The sequence below is a fragment of the Echinococcus granulosus genome, assembly GCF_000524195.1.
Source record: "Echinococcus granulosus chromosome Unknown EG_S00029, whole genome shotgun sequence".
Classification (NCBI taxonomy): domain Eukaryota; kingdom Metazoa; phylum Platyhelminthes; class Cestoda; order Cyclophyllidea; family Taeniidae; genus Echinococcus; species Echinococcus granulosus.
Window position 1 is genome coordinate 166,364 of NW_020170409.1, and position 25,921 is coordinate 192,284.

Genomic DNA, 25,921 nt, shown 5'->3' on the forward strand with positions numbered 1-25,921 from the left:
CAAAAAGCCTTATATGATGCACTCCTGCCTGCGGTTACACTAGCATAAATAAAAATTTTGATAGATATTGGAATATACTGACTATTTTATGTCAGTTTGGTCTAACTTGAAAAAGACTTGGACTTCCCACTTTCTACCTCCGCACGCAGGCCCAACCGCCGAGCCATATTAGTAGACCCTCAGACCTTCTTTAGTCGTCAGGGCAGTCTCGAGGAGCTACATATGAGACCAGCCGAAATACAACAAAGAAATCACAAGTCCAGAAGGAATGCAATTTTCAAGGGTTCGTCTTACATACTAATGCATATAATCCTCGATAATTGTGGATAAGTCGAAACGATTGGAAAAATTGTCAAAATGATTTGGTGGAATGTGGAAGTCGTTAGTACTGGCACCATGCAATAGTAACACCAAATCTCTAACTAACCATGCGAATTATGGTCTTTTGTGCAGTCGGCAAATGACAAACAAATGTTTTAATTCTGGAAACAAATATACGCTTAAAAATCACACTGAATAGCAATTTAAGTTGTGAGTTATAACTAAATTAGCTTGTTCTTAGAAGTCGTGTTGATTTTGGACCTGGAAAGTTGCTTAATTCTATTGTACATATCACCAAGTGATTGCCTCAGGTGCCTGTTGATTTAATGTATCAATTAAAGCGTCTTCAGGGTCAATGAAGATGGTGGCAAGCATAGCAACATATTAACGGCTGACTGTTTGAGTTTCTAACTGGGTATTTCTGCCTTGTCATTTCGAATAGAGGATTTAAAGTTCTATTTTTGATAATTTTAACATGAAAACAACGGCTCGCGCTCCTGCAATGTCTACAATCGAACGGGCAGTTAAGAGTGAGGATGCTCAATCTTAATTTATATTTTAGGTGTCCCGTACCCTCCAAGCCGTAGACTTACAGTTAATGATATATTCGAATCCAGAGGAAAACCAAACATCGAGAAATTGAAGCAGCATTTCCTTCTTGAGGGCCGAGTTACTGACGAGGCAGCGCTCAAAATCATAAATGATGGAGCGGCTCTCCTTCATGAGGAGGCAAATGTTTTGGAAATCGATGCGCCTGTTACCGGTCAGTTGATAAAAATGTATCTTTATTTTATTTTTGCTTGTGCTTTTTTGTTTCATCGCATTTGTTTTAGGTTACAGTTTAGTCTTTCACGTAGTCATTTATGGTTTGTACTCCACTCTTTTTTCTATTATGTGTTGTTTGTTAGTTGAATTGAAGTTCCCACGGTAATTTCTTAGATGCGATATATTTTGAAGCCCTGTGGGAGTACGTTTATACTTAGCTGCCTATTCAGTACTTCTTCTTATGGCATTAGTTTGCGGGGATATTCACGGACAATTTTTCGACTTGATGAAATTATTCGAGGTTGGCGGACATCCCGCGACTACCAGATATTTGTTCTTGGGAGACTATGTTGATCGCGGGTATTTCAGCATCGAGGTAAGCGCTTTTTCCTCATGCCTGGTAGTAGTTTTTCTGTCATGTTTCAGTTGTGTCCTATCATTTGACCTTGTAAGTGGAGTTCGGTAAATTTATTAAGGATTTTCTGACATGAAGTTGTAATTATCTATTCCAAACCAACATGACCATTTACGGTCTCTTCTCTTCGAATTCGATTCTTTATTCACCTGATTGAATTCCAGGCTACCGGGTTGGATTAGTTTAAATTCTTGGTTTTCTTTTTGTTTTTTTTTTTCATTGAGCGGGTGACAAACCACATTAACCACGTTGGCAGATGAATTTCTTGTGTATACACTTAACACATCTTAGTAGTGACGCAGCCTCATTCACTTCCACCTCCTATATCTCCTTGGTGTTGGCTTTCGATAGTGGAAGCTTGCCGTCCTTGTTGTAGTAAAAAAGGCAGGTGACATGATAATCTTGCCCCGTCTACTCCAATGCTTCTCTAATTGTATGTATCATGGCGCAGTTACATTGTATGCGTGTTGGTGTGTACGTTTTGCTGTGCTGTACTGTGCCATGCCGTGCCGTGCACATATGCACTTGCACATCCATAGATATATTCCCTGTGCGAAACACTGGGGTGGTCGTACAAACTGCCCTCGATGGTGTATAGTGGGCAAAAGCTAGTAGAACCAATACCCTCGTTTTTTACTGCTTTATCACTCCAATTCTCTGTTACTCATCCCAACCTCTGCCTTCTGCCGCAGTAATTATTCCACCCGTAATCTATCTTGATTCTGGTTAAAATCAAAACAATAATAATTAGCATGCTTGCCAGACTTGGATGCTTTTGAGAGCATGAAGTTTCAGAATCCGCCTTGTCTATAGTTAGCGCCTTTCATGTTGGTGAGTAGTGTGAGAAGGCTTCTCGTCTCCAGTTTAATACCAACACAACAATGGATGAATTTGCAAGTTATTGTGCAAACATTCACTTTCCCTGTATAGCCGGTTACTGGTGTTTCTTTTTCAGTCATTTGGTTGTACTATCCCCTTTTGTGCACTTGAAATGGCTCATGGCATCATAGCGTTGTGCTATGTAATGGTGACGGGATAATCAACTACTGTAACTCGGAATTGTCAGGGGCTTATTAGCAATGTACAAACAAATGTGTATTTATGGAAGAAACGCGGAAATTTCTCTTTTATTCCTAAAATGGACACATCTGTTTTTCTTTTTTGTGTGTACATGCGATCTGTTCTTTTGTATCGTTTAAATTATCCCCATATTTCAGCAAAACGGAATGACGGCTCTCGTTTCTGCTCTCTAGTCGATCTCCTACTTTCTTAATAATGGTTTTTTTTCCTGGAACCCCTATGATAAGTTCTCGGTCCACCTCATGTGATACTGTTATTTTTGATCCATGGTCGTTCCTCTGACCCCATTAGTCCTGGTTTCTTTCATGTCTCTGTTTGGATCGCAATGGCGCTTCTTTCGTGTCATGCATGCCAATCTGGTGGGGCAATTGTGCGTGTGTGGACTTCACTTTCTCGATCATATGTCAGCCTAGCTTTCCGATTTTCCCACTATAATAGTAATTACTTGTACCCACTCAACCTAATCTACCACCACAACAGTACCGACAACTCATTGGTAATCTCCTTGCGCATAATTGATACGATTGTTATTACCTTTATTATTGTTGTTGCTCTCGTTATTCATTACTACCATTGGGAGGTGCGCATCGCTTGCTTCATTACCGTGCCTTTTTGGGCGCAAGTGCAGTCGTCCGATGGACAGCCCTGGATGGTCGACTGCCTTTAGCTTGCTGACAATTTTCATAGACACCCTCATGAGTATGTTTCAAGTGCTTAAATTCAATTAGAGAGGGTGTAGGGAGGGAGAATGGGAGCGAAATAGATGGATAGACATTAACGCAAGCACAGCATTCCCCAAATCACTCGCTGAATCATCCCACCCGTACCCACACACATGACCAATGTGTTTCTTCAGCTTATTATATCAACGCGATGAAACACGCACCCACGTGCGCACACACATTGCAACGTCTGGATGCTTGGGTCTCTGCGAGCCCAATGGAGAGTAGTTTGCTTTACTTCTGCAGAAAGTAGGGCAAGCCGTGTCGAATCGATTGCGTTAATCTTTGCATTCAATCTCTTAGTGCCTATATTAGTTATGGGTGTGCAATTATATGTGTACTCCATGGTCCTCATTTGTTTCTTTCAATTTCATGGAGTTAATGGGATTCTTTTTGTGTCCCATGCCTACAAAATCTTATTTTTGGCCTATTGACTTGGTTTGAATAACCCCATTCAGGAGGTGAATGTGGTTGAATAGCCGTGGGGTATGAAACCGGTTGCCAAACATTTTGTTACGTTTACAGTCAGATCGTCATTCTGTGTCCTGTTTGTGTTTCTTATCTCTCGATTTTAATACTCAAGCCGCCCAATTATTGACTTGATTTAAAGTCGGTTCTGTACTCATCCTCCCTAGCTAAACACTGTCGTTGAAGCCTCGAGCTGTCTGCTGCAAATTTATTCGTTTTCAAAAAAGGGGCTTTGGACGGATTCATAGATTTTTTGGAAAAGCTATGGGGAAGTGTACAATTACGACATTAACCATGTCTAAAATAGGAGCGTTCAAGGTGAACCGCTAGAGCTGTATCGAGCCTCAATCGAAGTACCACCAATGCAGATCGGACATTTCATGCTCATTGGCTTAACGTTACCCTCGGCAGATGTCTACGACTTGAATTTTGATGCAACATTTTGCATCCTCTTGGTCGACATTATTGTTACTGTTAGCGCTGTTGCTTTCAAAGTGTCAATAAGCTCTGCTCTCATTTTTTATGCCAGTCAAAACGCCATTCCACACCAGTTGTAAGCTTGTCGCGTCTGCTCTTCTATCGCATCCAGTTCGCATTCCCTTCTAATCTGGCCTCCGAACGGAGAGCAGCAGCAATAATATCCCTTTGCCAGTTATTTGGCTTATTTAGACGTCACACTAATTTTCAGTGTTTTGTGGGCGTATGTACATTAATCAACATCGAAACTGGCAATGCCAGTAGTTGTATTTGGATCTGGTTGGTGGGATGTGCAGGGTTGTCACGTGATAGAGTTTCTCATTGCGAGGGCTAAGGCTGTTCTTGTTGCGACTGCTCTGTGCCGCGCCATGCCACCCCACGCAATACGGCGCCACGCCTAGTTGTTTTTTTCTCAACCTCTCTCTTATTCCTTCGTTCTTGCAGTGCGTGCTGTACCTCTGGGCTCTGAAGATTCTCCATCCGACCAACTTCTTCCTCCTTCGAGGCAACCATGAGTGTCGTCACCTGACAGAGTACTTCACTTTCAAACAAGAATGTACGTCTTTTTCTTGTCTCCCCGCAGTATTTTTCGTTTTATCCAAAATGAACTGTTTGTAGACTGGTAGGATTCCGCTCCTCCTCCGACTTCTTTTTCCAATTCAATTTATAGTGAAGCGTTTTTTTTAATTTGTTTTGCAGAGAAGCGCATATTTGCGTGAACAATTATTTACTCTTTTTGACTCTTAACTGCTAAGCTGGATTTGGCTTCTTTGGAGGCAATATGGGTAATTTCCTCATTAATTGATCAGAAGCAAGATTGCAATCGGAAGAAGAGGTACGAATAAATCGTACGCCATAAGTTAGGTGCATGTCCCTTGATCTAAAAGTACCACGTCGTACTTAGGAGCGTGTTTACTTTTTTATCTTTTCAAGATTATATCCAGTAGGGTCATTTCGAGATCGGGAAACAGTGTAGGCAAATCGGAGATGCACATTTTTTTTCACCCTTTTGACAAACCACAGGCGACACCTTTGAAAGATGGAAAGCAGTTACCTCTGCCCTGTAAATTTTCGTGTCATGTGAAACATAAGAAGATACGGTATTTAGCTGTTCGCAGCTTCCATAACCACTGCTGAACAAGCAGTTTTAAGTGGGTCGATTGATATAAAAATAGGATTTTGTGTTTCGCTCCTACTGGTCTTTTGCACAATTTGCTGCTTCGACGTGTTGCCATTGCTGCTGCTGCTTTTGACGGAGATTACCGAAGAATATAGTTCCACTGACCTTGATATTTCTCTCTCCTCATCTTAACACCTCAGGAGTGATTGTTTCCGGCGTTGTCCAAGCGTTCCTCCCTGCGCCTTTAGCTCAGTCTGTTATGTGAATTTCACCAAGCTCAGTAACTCGCATTTTTCAGCATCTTAAGCCGAAATGTTGACCCTTTCTGTTACTTTATTTGCCAGGCCGAATAAAGTACAACAACGAGGTGTACAACGCCTGTATGAACGCGTTCGACTGTCTTCCTCTGGCGGCTCTCATGAACCAGCAATTTCTCTGCGTTCACGGTGGCCTCTCCCCCGAAATCCAGACTCTGGACGACATTAGGCGGGTAAGTGGGTGGCTACACCCCTCCCATCTACCCGCTCACCCATCTATCCACAGCTATCACCCCTTTCAATTACACATTCATCCCCATTTTCCACCCCTTTTTTTAAACATGGGCGCTCATACGCCCACTGTTATTGTGTGTGCGTCTGTACGTGTGCGTGTGTGTGGTTTCATTTTTTTTGGCTCCCGAGAATACACATTTTTGGCACTTTGACAATTAGCGAGGGATTTGCACCTTTGTCTCCCCCTCTATCCCCTTAAGCATCAATCAAACTATTGTTGGCGTGGTACTCCGTTTTTCCTGTTTCGCATGTAACATTCGTCCCATTTTTTAAGCATTAATTCAAGGGTTTAGTACATTATCCCTTTGTTTTCTGTCTTCAATCCAATTGAACCGTTTTACGTTGATAAACTGTAATTATCTGAAGGATATTTTCTCTCTCCTCAAACCGTATGCTTGACAAGGCAGTGGAGGGTAAAGTTGAAACTTACCTGAACTGAAGTGCTTGGGTCAATCAACCCGTTACTGAAGTGTATAAATGGGGAAGTGGTCTTCATCTTTCCCCTTCGCATCTACTGGGATATTTTTTGATTTGAAGTATCTTTATTTAATCCGAGTCCTCTATTTATGGTTTTAACGTAAGTTCAATCAAGACGTTCATTCTCAAACAAGTCAAGTGGATTCGGTGCTTGAAGATTCTAGACTTTATCGATAACATGTCTTCTGTTTCCTCTCCAATTGAATTCATGTTACTCCAGATGTTCAAGCGACAGACGTCATGAGACGCACCATTCGGGAAATAGGATAATTGGAAAGAGTAAAGAGATTGCTAGACTATTGGTGTGACTGATGTGAACAGAGCTTTACACAAAACTGCTGCATTATGTTTGCACCATAGAAAACTTAATCTTTACTATTAATTTCCGTCAAATTCGTTAATTTCATGCCACCACGAATAATCTTCTACCGTTTGCTGTGAAATGGTGGTCCCTCCAACTTGGAGTGGCGGGTAGGAATGTGGAGGCAAAGTGAGCAAAGAGGTGTGCTTTCAAGTTTTCCGCAAAGCGTCGGACAAGTGGTGGTGGGGTTTTATTTTGCATCCCCATTCATCCAAGCGCGTACTCACCCACGTGCACGTACGTATGCATAAAGTTAAACTTCTTCACTTGCTCCCTTTCTGGTCATGGGAGGTGCGTTTATTCGTCATCGTCATCGCCTGCTACCTCAACCCTCTCCTCCCTCCTCTCTCACTATCGATGCTCTTTTTCTGGCATCTGCCAATTGTTGTCCTGGTTCTTCTTTCTAGTTTTATGCCTCACTTTTGTGGTGGCTCCAGCCCTCTCATGGGAAGAGGTAAACCTTTGCCGTCGCTAGTAAGCTTACAACTAGAAAGGAACAGAAATCCTCTTCTGGTGTATTTTGGCTTTTCTCCCATTCAAAGCTTTGTGTTTTTCGTGGGGTGGCTTATTTTATTTGCCCATGTATGTGCTTAGCAAGTCCGCTTCCCCCACCAGTTAGCTCGGTCCGTGAAATACTTTAACTGTGAACCGTCGCTTCCCCTACTCTTGCTATACACCATGTAGTCTTTGCAGTGCTGACAACAAAAGTTATAAAATACTTTCTTGATCGAAAAAGCGGGAAAGCGTTTGGTAAAATGTCCCTGGTTGTGTTCCAAGTTAAACCTACGAAAGGCAAATCTGGAAGCATTCTCACCGTTGCTCCAATCAATCGCTTCGTAGGCGTAAATGAGACTTCATAAAATAGGTGTCACACAGTGACGTATTATGTGATAAATTAGCCAATGAATCCTTGGTTTAAACTATTCCGCGGTGCCACCTTGATGGTTCGTGTTCAAGAAGTCCAAATAAGGAGAGCTAGGGGTTCAATTTCCGGTGGCAGAATTCAAATGAACTTCTTCGGTCATCCATTTCTGGGTCGTGCGAGCATGGTAACCCGTGTTCTATCGTCTAAGTGCATTTGGAGCTCTGTGCCTACTTGACAAATCCAATGCTTTGAAACAAGTTTTTAAAGGTGAAAATGTCATTTTGCTGTGAGGGGAACACTTCCAACCCTATCCAGGTGCTGGTGATAGTTAAGCTGAAGGCCATATCTGTTTTCAGTGCTGAAGGTGATGGAAACGGGGCAAGCTTTTTCCCCACCTGCGCTAGATTTGAGGGACTTTTGTTAATGCCTTAGACCTCTGAATGATAATTGAGGAGGTTATTTCGTTGTATTCATTTTTCTTGCTGGACAGTGAACAGCTGCAATCTACTTTGCTATTATTAACACTGGCAGACTTTACAAAAAAACGGGTCGTTGGGCTCCGCCCCACCGGGGATGATAAAAGACACTCATTTGTAACGAAAGTATTTTGTTTATTTCCAAGGAAAAAACAATGAGCAGCACTAGCCAACAAGAAAACGGCTCGGTAGATATCTGAAAATCTTCCCCCTATACCTTCAGATTGACCGCTTCAAGGAGCCTCCGGCGTACGGTTCGATGTGTGACCTCCTGTGGTCTGATCCTCTGGAAGATTTCGGCAACGAGCAGAACACCGATAACTTCTCCCACAACTCTGTCCGCGGCTGCTCCTACTTCTTCAGGTGAGTTAAGATGTGACCTGCCCTTCGGTAAAATCCATCCTCTCAGGCAAGTTACAACAACCTGACCTCGTGATGTGACCTTTGCAGGAGGACTTCAACAGCTCCGATGTAATCTCCTTACTAGGTGCACTTGGCCAATAGTTTCGATCCCTCTTCATTTCCACTATCGTTGTAGGTCCAATAAATACGCCTCATGACTTATTCTTCCTGTCAAAGTATCGGTGTTTATAGATTTCCACTGCCTTACACGACAGGTGTCGAAATCCTAACGATCCTGTCAAAAAGTCGTTAGTTTGTTTGTCGAAATGACCTTTATTGACTACCAGCACAGATATATGATGAAATTTTCACCTGCCTGCACTGTCATCACCAAGAGAAGTGCTTCTCTTGTTTTTTGCCTTTGATTTCCCACCTTGAATACGCTTTTTTCTTCACGTATTACTTGTATGTGCTTGGCAAGCTTTCCTTTGTGTCAATCTTTTAATCATTTTGTTTTTCGTGCTAGTTGATGTCGTACTATACTAAAATATGGTTTAGATAGTTTGCCATGGGTTGAAATCGTAGCACGATATGGTCTGTGATTAAGGCTTTCGTTGGAAGAAGTTGTTTTTGAAATATGTCGATATTTCGATTCGAATGAGCCGCATAGTAGGGATGAGAAACTTGTTGATCCACTCAAACAAGTTAATTGAATAGCAATGACTTAGAATCGCAAGTAACCACATTTCTCTTCCTTTTTGATAGGCTATACCCGTGATAGGGCAATCAGGCAAATAGAGCAGTGTTTCACAAAGCACTTTCTAATTTCTTAAGGAAATAATGCCATGCCTGTCGGGTTTATTGAGATCTTTTCAAACTTGTTCGTTTTGCTTCAATCACACTAAAGCTAGTTGGTTGGCTCCTTAGTGAGTAATCATATCTAGTTGTGTATGCCCTCTTTTCGAGCAATCGCAACTGATGATGGATTTTGTTGTTGAGATCTTTGGTCGCCAGACTGGCTGGGGGCGAGTGGGAGGAAAGGAGGGGGTTAGAAGGGTGGGGAGAACAGGGAAGAAGAACAAAAGCATCAGAAGCTATAGGACTGGGAATAACGGAAACATCGGTAATCAGAACAGATGGCAGGGGACCGTATATGTGTATGCTAATTTACGAGCGCCAAATGTTACTGAATGAGCCATAGCAACAGCAGGAATGATGGAGGGGCGGGGGTGGAGGGAAATGAGCCTTGGGGGAGGGGGGGGTTAAGCTGGGCCGAACTGGTGAGTGGCAGTGGCGGTAGAGCATACGCTAAGATCCACTACGTATGTGACTGCATTCGTGCACACATTTCCTTAGGGTTGCTACTACTGTTCTGAGTGACTAGATTGATGGCATCTTGGCCACGTAATCGCACTCTAGACGGGGGATAAGAGCCGGATGTGGCCTCATTTGAGTCGTATTTGCCTCGCTTCTCCTCAAGGGCATTAACAAGCTGTCTTGCCTTCTCTTTCTCCTCTGAAAGTGTTCAAGCGATCTTATTTCTACTGAATATCCTTTTATTAGCGATCTGGGACCATGATCAAGTGAGTTCAGAAGTCGTCTAGCACATTTATCCCCATTGCTCTAGACACACGAATCAGCCATCAAGGTTGGTCTCGCTTGCTCTGCTTGCTTGTCCTGCGATCATGCACTGACTATATAATGACAGAGGCAAGGTACATCTTGACCGTCTTGACTGTTATATAATATCAGCTCAGTAGGGCCTTTTAAACTATTCAATCTATGATTGTCTCATTTAACAAGGGATTTGCTCGCATTTTCCTGGAGAAGATGGTTTCTTTTGTGTAAAATTAATAATGGCTTAAACGCATAAAGTATGATAACTGCAAACAATAATGCAATGATGGGCATTGTAGTAAGTAGTTTTCTGAAAATGGATGGTTTTAGAAGTGTCCTACCCCCGAGAAGAATCGCCTTTCCTGTTGCCAATGTTTACAACAGAATTGCCTCCTGGATCTTGATTTTGATGCCCAGATTGATGCTACGCACGGTGAAGTAGCTTTTATTCGAGCGATCTTTTGTGCATGGAAAAGCAAAAGACTACCACGTTATTTTCTCGAAGGTCGCTACTCCCCGTTGATTAAATAGTTTGGTTCTCTCCGAACGCTGCATTTGGCTCGACTGAGTTAATTACACCCTTTACCTTCCCATCCACCCTCCAATGACAAAATCACCACTATTTTATGAACTTGCACAAAAACAATTTTTGTGTGACAATCATGCACATTTGAATAATCTGCTTCAGCACTGTACATCAGCATACAAAAAAAACAAAAAGAGAAAACCAGTTTACCACTTTTTTTGACGTCGTATTTTGATGCACTGTTTCAGCTACTACAAGGACTTCCGTGAATCAGCCAATTAGCCATAAGTTAGCAGTACTATGTGCTTGCCAGCTGCTGTCGATCGTTTGTCATGTTATCTGATACCTGGACATGCCTTTATTGCCACTACCCCTCCCCCTTACCGCCACTGCTACTTTTTGAATGATTTGCGCAAGCGTCTCAATTCACTGGGGATCTAGGGCCAACTTATACGTTTCAACTTTGCACTCACCGCTCCTCATGTCTGAAAGTCCTATTCCGTACCAGAGTCTCCTTTTCTCCCACTTCTGACCAAAATAATCAGGACTCGTGGAGACTCTTTCACAAATAAGAGGGGTGAAGTTGAGCTAGCTTTGTGAAGTCAAATGCTCACACTTGTACGATTCCTATCTTTCTGTGTCACAAAAGCTTATTGTTTACACGAGGTAAACATACAGCACTGCTTAGTGAGCGTCTGCATACTATTGCTAATCGCGCTTTTTTCCTCTCTCCACTTCCTCTAGTTACTCAGCATGCTGTGATTTCCTTCAGACAAACAACCTTCTTTCCATAATCCGGGCTCATGAGGCGCAAGACGCAGGGTAAGCCTCTTTTTAATTCATATCACTGGGATTATTTACATCACCTGAAAAAAAGACTATAGTTTAACGAACCAGCGGTTTAGCAGCTCATAAGCCGGAAAAAAACACGACACCAAAGTCTGTCGCCTACCCTCTCACTTCCTCTTGCCACTTTGGTGCTCTCTTCGTATCCCTTCTTCGACGGTGGCAATAAATCTCTAGGGAGATACGCCTAGTTTTACTCCCCATTTACACATGTAGACTAGTTATCCTCATTGAATCAACTGCTGTGACTTCCAGTTGTCACTGAGGCTTTTCTTAATTAGTGTGTAGATTGGATTAAAATTGATGGCGTTAGTGCTGGGTGGATACATCCATTATCACTCATCCACTCATGCAGGTACCATCATCAATGGGCAGTTGATTACCCCCAGATGCAACTCAATTATCTCTGCATTCGGTTACTACTAGGGGTTTTGTAGACTAGTGAGCAATTTTTGGGAACAAAAACACTTTGTTTGGTCTCGACATTTCAGTCACGCTGATATCTATCTGTAATTCAGGGGGTCTGTTTTATTTCTTTCAAAAATGTTTGAAATTAACTATGCTCTAGAATGGTATGATTTGGCTCATGGGTGTTTGTGATGTTCGATGGCAATCAAATAACAATAATCTCATGAAAATTAATTGTCTCATCCGAATTGAGCGTCGAATGTACGCACGAAGAAAGGGAACGCGGTCGACTAGGAATTCCTTGCACTGCCCCTTGATGCGTGAAGAGGGCATTGTTCACCTTACAGAAGCGTCTTTATCGCCGTTTTTGGGGCATTTGCTCCAACAATGAAACCATTGTGTACGCGCCTTGTTGATTCGTTTAGCGGTCCTTTCTCCCCTTCTCCAAACAGAGCACTCTTTTGCTACCACTTCCTCCATAACTATTGCGGTATGAAGCACAAAAGCATCATTAGAGGTTACCTGATAATCGGCTGAAAGGGTAGAGGGGGAAGGACGAATGGACTACCGAAAATAGAGCAATGTACTCGTTTGTACCAAATGAATGAAAAGAATGGAGAAGAGAGGAGCGAGGAAGGAAGAAGGCATGCATTCATCATAGCAGAATCGTGAAGTGTTTCGTTTTCCCTTGGAGACACGTAGTTTCCACTCATGTTGCATTGATGGGAATTGCACTTTGCTAGCAATCCTAGCTTCATACTTGTGTACGATGGCAGTGGCATAGTTGGCCTAGTCAAATGGCGTTTATTGCTCCCTCGCCCGTCATTCCAGCTCTCCGCTTATTGCCTCTCTCTCTCTACCATTCTCGACCCTCCCCCCTCGTCCTCTCGCTTTATGACCTTCCCTATCAGTGCCTAGCGCAACAGTTGTTGTCTGTAATAACACTCGCGCTCAAGGGGAGGCTAGGCAATCGATTGGCGCAATTTGATGGAATTCACAATTCCATCTTGCTGCATCATGTGTCTCTATTGGCTGTAGCTCTCTTATTTGATTCGTATCGCAAGTTCTCTTCTGGTCTTGATTAGAGAAGCAGGCAGGGTTATACTGTATGATGATCAATGCCTATCGTGATAAATGCGGGAGGATGTGAGGTCACTAGCGTCTTATTCGCTCCAATTCTTTCTCCCAGTGTTTTTTTCTCCCTTTTTTCAAGTTTTGAGTTGATTGAATCGCCAATAGCTCCTTCTCTACCGCGGTCTGGAAGGAAGATGGATCACAACAAGTGGGTGGATTTCCTTTCATTCCAACCGCTTCTATGGTGATCGAGTAAAATACAGGAGGTGGAATAGTATCCTCACCTCGCTCTTTCCCATTTCATCCATCATTTTTTGCTTCTATCATTACTATTGCTGCTGCCGTTTTCAGGTACCGAATGTATCGAAAAAACCAAGCCACCGGATTTCCATCCCTCATCACCATATTCAGTGCGCCAAATTATCTCGATGTATACAACAATAAGGGTTGGTCAGACTTTGCTTACTTGTCCATATATGAATTTCTTGCAGGTTTCACTACAAAAATTCTTTACATAATTTAGTCGGTTTTCTCATTGGAAATTGACGCCCCACGGTGATGGTCTATGAATTTGACGCCAGCTATTAATACAGTAGAAATTAATTTCACTTTTGGTTAATTTGCCCTCTTGTGGATTCTTTTCGGATCCACGTTTCACTTAGTATCACTCAAGTTAATCTTATTGAGCCGATTTGTTGATTCAAGTCATTAGTGCCACTTCATCTGAACTGTAAATGTGGTGGATACTTCATTACTGGGTAAAAAATTGGTTTCCCGCCGTTCAGAGGTGGCAGAAGTAGCCGTGTCAGTGCTTAAAATATGGCGAATTGAGACTGAGGATGATAATAATTAGCTATGAAAAAGAGGAGTGTGGTTGGATGGGGAAATAAGGGCTAGGTGTCATCAGAGGCAGTTAGCTATCCTAGTTGACAGTTCACGCAAACAGCTACCGGTTTCTTCTGACAAAAGCATCTGTCGGCGATAAGAATTCACCTCTAAAATAACCAAGGTGGTTAGTCGAAGTAAATGTTTGGGTGGTGGCATCAACCAAGTTCTGAAAGCCACCATTCCTTTCCTGCAAATCTCCTGGTAAGACTTGCATGTTCTGACACCATAGAGTGAAATTAGCGGCCAAACTTTTGTGCAAAAACTAAAATAATCCATTTTTTTACAATCTCAGGACCCTTGGGTTTCAGCGTTAAATATCGCTTCACTAGCATTCCCTTTATCAATGCTAATCTCTCTGTCCTCATTTATAACTTCTTTATTTCTCTAAGCAAACTTGTTATTTGTCAAATGCTTTTCACACTAATCCAGACTTCTCGCATCCTCCTCTCGCCGCTTGGAAATGGGCTTTGGGGATATATTAGCGATCATTCAGTCGCTCTTTGCCCGCGTTATCATCAACACGCTCACGTAACTGGCACCGAGGCTGCATTTTTTCATTCACTGCACGCAGATTGATTAGTTATGAATCCTAGCTCACAACGCCCGATAGGGGGTTGGCAGCCAAGGCGAAACGACGACATGAAGCTGTGATGGAATATTTATTCCTCCCAGGCTCTCTATCCCCTGCGGCTCCTAATGCCCCACTTTCGTCTACTTTCAGTTGGTGGTTTGGCTGACGACTCCTTCTCCCCATCTGTCGCCTTCACCTTCGATGGTAGTAGCAACAGGAGCAATAACGTAGTTTCCGCTCCGCTCTTTGCATATGCAAGCGGGGTCATGTAGTCATGGTTCACTCCAGTAATACCTTCGTCTACGATAGATAACCCGTAAATAAATTGTCTGGAGCTCATACACCTTCGCCAACTTTTTTTCTTAAATGCGGCTCGAACTTAGGCGATGCTACGCTGTTGCCCATTGGAAAATCCACACTTCTAATGAATCCACCTTTGTGGTAATGGGGAAAGTCAATGCATCCCACTCTTCATATTAAGAGCATGAAGTTCTGTAACTCCATGCTTTTGGTTTTGGATCAGATTTCTGCGATAGCGTTGCTAGTAAGCGAGTTCCATCGTTTTTAGTAAGATTCAAATTATGACATCGACTGGACTGGGTTTTTCCCTTTGAAAAATATCTTATTTATAATGGGCTAAAAAATTGCAGATGTAATCCCTTCATTCTGTGGCGGTGTTGTTTGTACTTCACAAAAAACGGAACGCGTTTCGCATTTCACTGCATAGGCTCCCCGATAGAATAGGGTTTTTATCACTGATCAGATTTCTAGGCTAGCTTTGTTGCCAGCATGATAATGAATGCATGAGTTCTATGGGCTTTAAAATGAATAAGTTTTTGGCATTTGTGCGAGACAGTTCTCCTTGAGTTCTTTTTTTTAATCAGAAAATGGGTACTTGTTTTCCTGTTATTAAATTTGAAATTAACTTACTTGATTCTGTCATTGACCTTGTTTCACTTCTCCCAATTTACCGTGCGATTTCACCTTTTCTTATTGTGATTAGCGGAATAGTAACGTTATAAATAAATGTATAACTGAATGTGTGAATGTAGACTGTTTTACTTTCAGCCGCAATTCTGAAGTACGAGAACAATGTGATGAATATTAGACAATTCAACTGTTCCTCCCATCCCTACTGGCTACCTAACTTCATGGACGTCTTCACATGGTCGCTACCTTTCGTCGGTGAAAAGGGTTCGTGTCTTCTTTCCTCTATGGCATCCACGTTATTCCCACGGGTCTGAAAGTAACTCTCAAGCATAGTGGAGAGACTGTTAAAAGACCGAAACCACGGTGAAAGGAGAGGCCCGCATCAGCTAAAATGCAAACGTCATTCTAGTGCAGTTTAAAAGTGGAAACACGAGTTAATAGGAGGTAAACTCATGTTTGGGAAGTCCTCATCCCAGTTCATTCTTGCATCACTCTGGATACCTCAGGGTATATAAAAGTGTGTGTATACCTGCCCCGGTAGCTTGGGTCTCATGTGGGTTTTAAAAATTCACCATTCCGCTGAGGTGAAAGGAAATCTGATATGGCCGGGATTTTGAGTGGGCTGAAATTTATTACTCAGGTCAAACTTTGCAAATTAAGCCGTGTTCTTTGTACCGGTTTAAGTAAACTTTCTTGTACACAAATTAACTCCTCAGTACATCAATTTATAGTAGGAATTTCGGTGCGGTAAGAAAAGGGAGTGAGAGAGTCAAAAAACAATGCAATTTCTAAAAGGATGTCGTTAGTTCAAGTTGGAGGTCGGACCTTTTGTGGGATGAAGTGCGTTCATTAAAATCTATGTGATATGTCTTACTAAATATTCCTCTCAGTCGAGTTCGTTTACTACCGACTCACATCATGACTTCTGATCTGATCGGCGTACAAGTAGGAAAGTAACTTTTTATGCAAGTAGAGAGCCATAAGGCTAGTACTCACTGGGTCAAAGTCACCGCAGTTTTAAATAACTCGTGAGAATCTTAAATGGCTCATGTAGTGGCATATAGAATGTAAATTACCATACTTTTACTACAGGATCTTTGATTAATTCAGATAGGATGAACCCTTGAATATGTCATCAGGTCCTCAACTTTTAGAAGCGGTTGAAAAGTGAGTTACTTTGCGTCTAATTTCCATACTCTAAGCTCTAGTGACTATTTCTTGATTCTGAAATTACCCTACCCGAATCCAAAATTCAAGCTCTTTCTTTTCTTCCTTGCAGTGGCTCTTTAGGTTTTATTTGTCAGACTTTTGTGGACGCTAAAAGTATCTACTTCCTCAGTTCATTTCATGCCATGTAGCAAACAGGCATTTTTGTCTACCATGTGACATTAAGTAAAAAATTTAGATCCAAGCTTACTTATGTTGCTACAGAAAGGAACAAATTCAATCTAAAGTAGCAACGACTGCCTCAGTTCACTTGGGCACCTGATAACCTGCGATATTATGAGCAGTGGGGATTCCGCCCTATAGCAATTGCAAGAAAATCTTGGGGGGAGGCGAGCTTTTTTGGTGAAGAGAACTAGGAGCGCCTGGAAATGGAAGGAAGCAGCTCATTGTAATAATTAAGTCACTTGGCATCCTGCATCTGAACAAGTGACTGGTTGACTGAGAACAGGTGCATGATGTTTTGTTACTTTTTTCACTTAAACAGGCCCTTCTCAGGGGTTTAAATGAAATTTTGGGTAGGAGTGAATGACGGGGGGGAGCGTGTTGTTGCTTTCGTCTTTTTTTGGCACCGCTACCTCTGCTCTCCCACCCTCACCTACCTTCGAGGTTGCAGATTTTTGTGAGAAAGTTCAGTTGATGTTTGTGCTCTAATAAACCTGTCCATCGCCGCTGTTGTACCACGTGTGCTCTTTGTGAGATGGCAACGTTGCGCTCTGTTGGGCCATCTTAATCAAAGTTACGATTGAATTTGACCATAACGATTTGAAACCAGTAAAATTCAAAATCTGTCAAACTACCTCTTCAAATCTGTTTATAATATTGGTAAATTTTACAAACAGAGGTGGTTGTTTTGGCTCAAATCTCTCGTTTATGACGCTTGAGTCCCTGACACCATTTGTTATTATGCTCTTCACTGAAAGCTCACACACTGCTTCTAACGACACTAAACTTGAAATAAAAACTGCTCTGTTCCTTATACTGGCTTTATTTTTGTCTCTTCTGTCGCAGTGTCTAGACAATGTAATGTTTTATCATCTTGTTTACTTTTCCTCTTTGATTCTAGTGACAGAAATGCTGGTCAACGTGCTGAAGATCTGTTCAGACGATGAGTTGCTCTCAGATGCGGACGACACCTTCGAAGGTGAGTCAGTCCCACATCTCGTCTACACCGCCCGTCTATTATCCACTATCGCCGTCGGTGTGTGTGTGTGTTTACGTGTGTACCTTTCCCTTTTGTCATTGCCCTCCTCCTCTTCAGTGCCGGTAGCTGCAACGACTCCGCCGACAGGTAAGAGGGATGCAAATTCAGAAACAATCACGCATCCTCTTTTGCTATACACTGACATAAGCAGCAATAACAGCAGCAACTCATTTGGTTACACACAGTCTCACACTATTGCTCCTCCTCGATTTGACCTTTGCGTGCGACTTTCTTTTACCTCTATTTGAATTCTTTTGCGCCAATGCCGTCAGCATTACTCGCATCGGCTGGTCGGCTGGTTGACTGATCCCACTGCTTCTGTGTGCGCGTGTTAATTTGCTAATGCGTTGCCGCTCCCATCTCCACTCTCCCTCCCTCTCGTTGACTCACCACAACCAACTAGAAGCAGCAACAGGAATATCAGCATCAATCCTCTCCTCCCTTTCCCACCTTTTGCCACGCACTTGCCCTCATCGGAGGGATGAAGTCACAGAAATGGGCCACTGGTTCAGTACTGTTGCTATCGCGTGCACAAATAAGGACGCCACTTGTAGGCTTTTATACAGCGTTTGTTGGATAACACCATCATGACATTAACAACTTTGTAGAAGGTATTGCCAATGAAAGCGTAACCAGATTTATTGAGGAACTGAGCCTATAGAGGCCATCACGCAGTTGGGTTCTCTTGATGAATCCAATGCAACAGACAGGTTTCATTTTACCACTTTAAATACTTGAATTGATTGTAAGAGTTCTCACATCCTGTTAACGTCAAACGTACGGTAAAACGTTTCCCGTCAAGTATTTGTTGGAAATCTAAGGTGCTTTGATACGCCATTTGTTGGACAACGCAACGGTGCAATTATGACCTCATGAATATACTTTAGAAAAAAAAACGACTGACTAGCATTAGAAATGTACCGAAAATCGCTGCAGGCTTCTGTAAGAAGACGGACCAAGAAAGAAGAGTATCAAGATTAGGATTTCTTTAAAGTCTCATTTTGTTGAAAGAGGTATCTTTGGGTCCTTTCACGAGGAAATTGCTTCGGAAATCAGGCTTGTAAGATCTGGTTGCTTTCATCATCTGTTTTGGTTAGGATTTGGCTATTCCTGGGCTAACTTGATGCATAATTGATGTACTTTCTCTAAGCATCGTCACAAGAATAGTAGATTAGACCGTAGAGTTCAGTGAACCAAAATTTGCGTCCATTTCGTCATGCTGATTCGCCAAATTCTGGACAGACATGTCCACTTCTGATGACGTCAGATGTATCATCAAACCCGTTTTTCCCTATCATATGCGTCTCGGTCCTATTGGATCAAAGTGTTTAAACAACTACCTTTCATTTAAATTTATCCTTAATTATCACACTGCTTGAGGGGGTGATTTTGCTGGGTAATGTCGACAATGCCACACCTTTCATTGTAAAGTGAAGTTAAGGAGAGGACTCTGCCATCGTATTTCTGTTTTCCTCTTAATGCTATTTTTTGAAAAGAGGGAGGTTTTATCCTTTTTTGTTGGCTCTTGAGCCGATTTTGAGCTGTTAATTTACCCGTTTCTATGCTCTACCAATTGACGCCTATATTGTTCACCGAAAAGCACAAAGGAGCTGTCATTTCCCTCTATACAAGGCTTAGCCAAGTAGAATACAGACAGACAGACGGCTATAAGCTTAGGCTTGAAGATGGAAGTAGCTAGTGGCATACCCCCTGTGCCTTGCATTGCCTTGTCCCTCGCCAGCTCATCGTATCCTGAACCGAGCCCTGAACAACCAATCGATGCTGCCTGCAACACCCGCCTGCTCGAACATCACCACCCCAGGCCAGGGCAAGTTTGCCCGTCCCACTGACTAGCACGTACCCGATTTTAGTGGTGGCGGCGCTGGTAGTGGCATTGGTGGTGGTGAAAGGTTGGCTCCAGTTGGTTGATTGGTTGGTTATGGCCCACTTCCACTCCTCATTCGATCGTTCATGCGTTCGTTCTCACCCTTGTGTTTGTTCTTTTGTTCTATCTGCTCCGCTCCTGACCCCTCACTACATTACACTCGGTGATTGGCAGAAGGTGAGTGTGCTGTCCAGTCTTTCTCCCAATCTGCCGTTTTACACCTCCATGCGCTAAAACATGCACACACACACACAAACACCCCTGATAACACCCTCTGTTGTGCGTGCGTGTGCGTGGGTGCGTGTGCTACGCACTCACCAACCTATCTATCCCCCGCTCTTCTCTCGCTCTCTGGTGCTGTGCATGTATTCCACGGGTGCGCAGCATGTGACTTCCACTTCTTGTCTTAACTATGCACGCTGGCTCACCGTCGTGCTGACAGCCAGAGAAGCAAGTACTTCTCAACTGATATCACGATTGGGGTTAGCTATAGCAGTGATGATGCTCATTGAAGGGAAATTAGGATATTGAAACTCGACCTTACCCCAAAAGTTAGCTTCTCTCTGCAATAATGGCAACAGAGGGGAATACTCTATTCTTTTGTAGTCATCAAGTATCAGGCGTTAAAGAACTCCTGAAAATTCTGCACCCCGTTTCTCTAACTCACTTCTAGTGCCTCCTATACGCGACGCTTTAGTTTTCTTCGTCAGTTTATAATAGATTGTATGTTTCAAACAGATTGGTTAGGTTTAGCATAACAATGCAGGTGTTTTTAATAGGAGAATAATCACCATATTTTAGTCCTTAGATTGCTGGCAAATTGGTCAAATTATTGGTGACGCGGTGTTGTCATATCAGAGCAGCAAGACATCTGAGTGGCTGCAGTGGCCAATTGTCCCGTGAGACACTCCAGTAGCAACTTTTTAGTTTGCCATTTCCAGATCGTAATTTTGCTTACCTCACTGGTTAGGAAGGGGGAAAACACCTGCTAGCAAAAGGAAATATAGCCCGCTGAACAGCTGAATGGATGAACCCATATTTATTCAACCTATGAAGCCGTTTTTTCTTCATCACAGAGCTTTGGGCCCCCAGTCTTCCTCTCAGCAATGAATGACAAGGAAATTTATTTCCTAAAATCGCTGCCATGGTGGTAATTTATCTACGACCTCGTCACAAATGTTTTAACTGCGCGGATAAACTCGTTTTACATCGTGCTCAATCATTGAGAGCTGACTCGTCTCAAAAAAAGCTTAGCACTCAATGAAATCTGTGACTCCGCTTCGAGCATGTTTTTGTAGTCGGTACTCCTGCACTGCAATGCAACTATTTATTGTTGGTCATTATTACGAGGGTGGACGACCACTGTGATGTTCATCATGGCTTCTTCCCCGCACCTCGCTCTCCTCCTCCTCCTTGCTCACACTAACATCTGCGGCTGCCTTTGTTCGTTCGTTTGTTGAGTCGCGCACTCGTCTCATCTCCTATGTCAAGTCACATCACATCGTACATCGCTTTCTCTTTTGATTTGTCTCCTATTCTCGTTGACCAATTGTTGCCTCTCTGTGCAGCTGTTTGTTCACTCACTTATGTCTCTCTTTTAGGCGGAACAGTGGCCGCGCGCAAGGAGGTGATAAGAAATAAGATTCGGGCGATTGGCAAGATGGCGCGTGTCTTCACTGTCCTTAGGTTTGTTTCTCTGTTTTGCAACCAATAACTTTTGCAGAGTAAGTTCGTTTAAGCTTGTATTCCCTCCTCTGCCTGTCACGACCCTGGCATACAAATTCAGGCAAGGGAAAGAGGTAGCCTGCTCATCCCTTTTTGCCCTCTATTAGGGATTGAAGGAAAATTTCGATGTGACTGCACTCTGTCTGGTATCTGAAGGCATAATCAACGGGCTGTTTGGTGCAGGGAGGAAAGGCGACACTGTCATCAATTGGATTCGCTCCTCCCTCTCCCATTATGGCATGATTCGTTCTGCTCACTGAAATATCACCTTCTCTTATCCAATGTTTTCGTTTTTTTTTAATTACTCTTAGCTCGGCCTTGTTAAATGCCTCCAGACCTCTGCAGTGGTGGGAGCTGTCTTCTCTTAAACGTGGTGGCGTGTAGATGGCACTTATCCACTCCTTTTCTTTGCTTCGGCTTGATCATTTATCAAACTCGGTTTTACTCGACCTCACCACTTATGAACAGACCGCTTTGCCCCTGAAGCAGTGATTTCTCCATTTAAAACTATGATTAAGACGAACAGACTGCTGATGAATGGAGATGCTACGTAGCAAAGGGCATATGATCCAATTCGTTTGTCTCTCATTTTTATCATTTGTTGATGCTTTGCGCAAGCTTTTCAGTAAAATTTTTGAGATTGAAGCCGGCAGAACTCTACAACAAGCATTAATACATTTAATTAACTGATTAATTTTACGTGTTGCAATTTTTCTTCATCCTCGTCAGAAGGAAAACAAAGGTGGTTATGGTGTCTTTTTTCCCCCATTGAAGTCCACTGATTTGACAAATTTTCACTGCCTTTATTGGCAAAGAGAGGAAAATGAAGGAGAGTGGATCAGAGAATGCGCAAAAACTCGTTTGCACACGCCAGAAGCTCCCACTCTGAAGACACATATCTGTTTGTTTGTGGGTCCTCGCTGGGACGATTCGGAATAGATGGATGGAATTACTGCTGATTTGCGCCTAGTCTGGGATGGATAGGTCCACTGCTTGCAGATTATTATTATGATTATCCACCCTTTCAGTGTTTTGGCCTAGATCTTTTACCTTGGTGACTTAATTTCAGAGCTAAAAATCACTGGGCAGAATAGAAATTCTCACGTTTACTCACTGGTTCCAGTCCCATCTGCATCATGGTTTCATCTTAAAATTGTGTCAGGTGACGATTAAACGATTCTTATGTTTGTAGCAACGATGGAGGTTAGAATGGAGCTACTGAAAATTCTATTAGTGATAGTAACGCTCTTGTTTTGGTTTGACAGGGAAGAGAGTGAGAGCGTGTTGGAGCTGAAGGGTCTGACACCCAATGGAATGCTTCCCTTCGGTGCTTTGTCTGGTGGTCGCGAGACCCTCCTCACAGGTTTGTTTCTTCACCATTTCCCCTTCCCCCCTCCTACCCCTTCCTCATGTTTGACCATTAATATATTTGTCTTTTCTTGGAAATTGCCTGGCAACCCTACCAGATGTGTAGGCCTCCTCATAGGTGGGATGTATCTACTAGATTATGCTTATTTTAGAAATTGGTACCATTCGAAGAAAAATGTGTAGGTAATATAAGTACTTGTGCATTCACGTTTTTCTGCTACCTCGCCGCACACACGTGCACTAAGATGGCGAAAATCAGGTGTGAAGTCTGCGTGTGACACCTTATAACTGAAAAACTATACTTAGATTGGTCTTCCAGTTGAAGGGAGAGTAGATTATTGCAACAGCTTTCCGCTAATATGTGGGTCACCACCGGTTTGCAGTAAGGAACGTTGAAGATATAAACAGGTCCTTATTCAGTTATGCGAGGGGCGTTAAATCAAGGTGGAGTGTTTTGGGTCCCTGAAAGGTATCCATTTTAAGAATAGGAATCCTTATTTATTTTTTCGCTTAATTACCTACTGCCTCCGTTATACACTTAGAAGGATTATTCCCTAAAGAGATTGCGTCGAAAAATACAACTGAGCCACTTCAAGACCGCCTGGTGCATTTCATTATTGGCTTTCAAGTGCTGGCCTTCTAGGTACTATTTTATGAACCCAAACAGATGGGAATCGCTCGGATCATGATCCAAGCTGTAAGAAGGATATAGCAATATCACCGGTCGAGTTCCTGTAATGTGTGCATAATGTTGTCCTGATGAATCAGGATGCCCCTAGTGTTTATCTGTAGAAGTCAAATTTAGCTGAAACACGAACTGGTAAAGATGTGACATTCCAAGTGATGGTGATCTAGTAATGGGAGTCGGTTCTCTGTTCATGGTCATTAAGAAAGCACCCATGTTATAATGTTGGTTTTACTTGATCCGATTTAACTCGCTATTGTCATTAATGTGGATGAGGCGCTAACGGGTTTTTCTGCGCGTTAACCCAAGCAATCAGCTTAATTATTCGCTGTTTCTAATTCAAGAAGTACTTTTTTTGGAGAAAGATGAATTTGTAAAAGAATGCATAGTTGACTCAATTTCTCCTGGATTTCGTTGAGTTTCAACTTCTTGTTTTGAAATCTTTGTAAATGAGTGATGCTTAGATTGAAAGGTTAGCTTTATTCAATGTATGGCGTGCTATCAAACCCAATGACTACTTCCATTTACTTGGCAGCGTTGTGCGGAGTGGCGCCGAATCACAAGATCACCTCATTTGAGGAGGCAAAGGCGATCGATCTAATCAACGAGCGGATGCCACCTCGACACGATTTGGGCTCAAGCAGCTCGGCGAATTCCTCGCGTACACGCGCCTCATCCTCCACCTGCTCCTGCTCACATTACTCCCAAACGCCCGCCTCTGCATCTGGAAAGCAACAGAATAGCAGTAGCAGTAACAACAACGGGGAGCGGTCATCGTCCCAGCATTACCACCGCCATCGCAAGTCATCCACCAACGCACCCGAGAAGATCGGTGGTGGTGGCGTCGCAGACCATCACCACCGCTCCTCTGGCCTCTCCACTAACTCCCCCGCCTCCTCCTCTCCCCGAACCTCCAATGCTGCCGCCACTGCTGCTGCCGTTGCCACCGCCGCCACCTCGTCCACCGCTGTCAGCCGAAGTGGGCGGTCGCCCAACAGTCACAGATGAGGAACGTGATGCGGTGTCTGTCACCGATGCTACACATGCTCCACCTCCTGGATCCACTACCACTGCTCCCACACGTAACTCTCTCGTCTCCTCTCCTCCTTTTCTCTGTTCTTGTGCGTGTGTGTGTCTTGCTCTCTTGCTCGCTCACCCCTCTGTATATGTACACCTTCTGTGAGGAGGGGCGTTATTTTTATCAGTTTGTACATTGTGATTATTATCATAATCTTCATTTCCCTTTCCTTCTCTTCGTTCTGTCTCGTATTTATTTCTCCGGACGACCGACTGACTGTTCACACATGCACACACACACACACAAAGGCGCTGGTTTAGTCTTTCTGCTCACTCTTCCTACTCCTCTACTTACCTCCCAAATAATATAGTATTTTGTTTGGCCTTTTCTTTCCTTTTCATTTTACTTCTCTTTCCTTTCTATCTACTCACTCCTGCCACGTGAGTTATTTTGCCTTTGACGATGGAGTTCGTGCGCAAGGCTCACCCGGGCACCTCCGCCTTCCTTGAAAACACCCGCTAGATATTTATTTGGCAATATTATGTTGTGTCTACCCTCCTCTACCTTTATCTTCTCTCCTATGTCTTCTTTCTCTCCTTTAATCTGTGAGCTCATTTAAACAAAACAAAATAACTTTCGTATATACTGAGGATGTTTTGTGGACTGCATTTGGATAGGTGGCTTTTGTGGGTGGGCCACAGAGGTGGGTTAGACTTTGATGTTGGAAAAACGAAGCTCTCCCTTTGGATGATATCTCCCTAATTAAACGCAACGATTTTGAGGTGGTCTCCGTTCTGGTACCTTAACTGATTGCTAGACTGACACGTGGAATCGGTCGTTTGTATGTAGTCGGAAGTACTTTTGCCCGCCATCCACGCTTGTGTGTAGGCAGTTGGATGATAAGCTGCCTCTCCAGCAAAGTGCACTAACCTCCTCGTTCTTTTTTACAGCTGTTGAAAGTCGTGTCTCCTTTTTTACCTGCAGTCTGTCTGCACGTTTGTCGGTAGCGATCGCTTTGGAGGATGGTGAATACAAAAGGCAGCAGCATTGAAGATTGGCATGCTCATTACCATTCCACAGCTGAGGTCATCTGGAAATAAAACAACAGGCGAAGTAGTATGAGAAGCCACTCAACACGTGAGTGCCCTGAATGAACTGAATTTTGATGCTTCTCTGACTGCTCTTTTAAACAAGCAGACAAAGTCTCATTGAAAAAGTGCGATGCAGACTCATGAACACACGCTTGTCAGGGTTCTTTTGCGTTGGAGGCGAGACTGTTCCTTGTGCTGCCGAGATTATAAAGGACATCCACACACAGACGCCAAAATACTCTTTCAAAGTGCAACATTCCAGGCCACTGGCCGAGTAGCCTTGTTCTGTTGTTCTTATACCATAGTTACTTTATAAAAGACAACCACCGTAGACGCTTTTTGTGGAACCAAATGGCTATACTAAGCTTCCCCTGTGGTTTTGCCAAGGTTGGCGGTTGAGACGAGGTTTATTTTGCGAGTG

At 43.1% G+C, this 25,921-nt stretch overlaps 1 protein-coding gene across 1 annotated transcript; it reads left to right on the forward strand. All coding sequences in view use genetic code 11, as the record gives it.

Annotated features, from left to right (window-relative positions):
• Window positions 1-796: 796 nt before the first annotated feature.
• EGR_04555 (Serine/threonine-protein phosphatase 2B catalytic subunit) lies at window positions 797-25,778 on the forward strand (the record flags this gene model as incomplete). The annotated part of the gene is made up of 16 exons (XM_024493804.1): window positions 797-851; window positions 884-1,084; window positions 1,338-1,462; window positions 4,693-4,804; window positions 5,713-5,858; window positions 8,322-8,461; window positions 11,328-11,405; window positions 13,263-13,357; window positions 15,439-15,564; window positions 17,591-17,725; window positions 17,786-17,815; window positions 19,470-19,568; window positions 21,215-21,299; window positions 22,604-22,701; window positions 23,927-24,370; window positions 25,660-25,778. The coding sequence occupies 16 exons, from the start codon at window positions 797-799 to the stop codon at window positions 25,776-25,778; spliced, it is 2,088 nt and encodes a 695-aa protein (XP_024351732.1).
• Window positions 25,779-25,921: the final 143 nt, after the last annotated feature.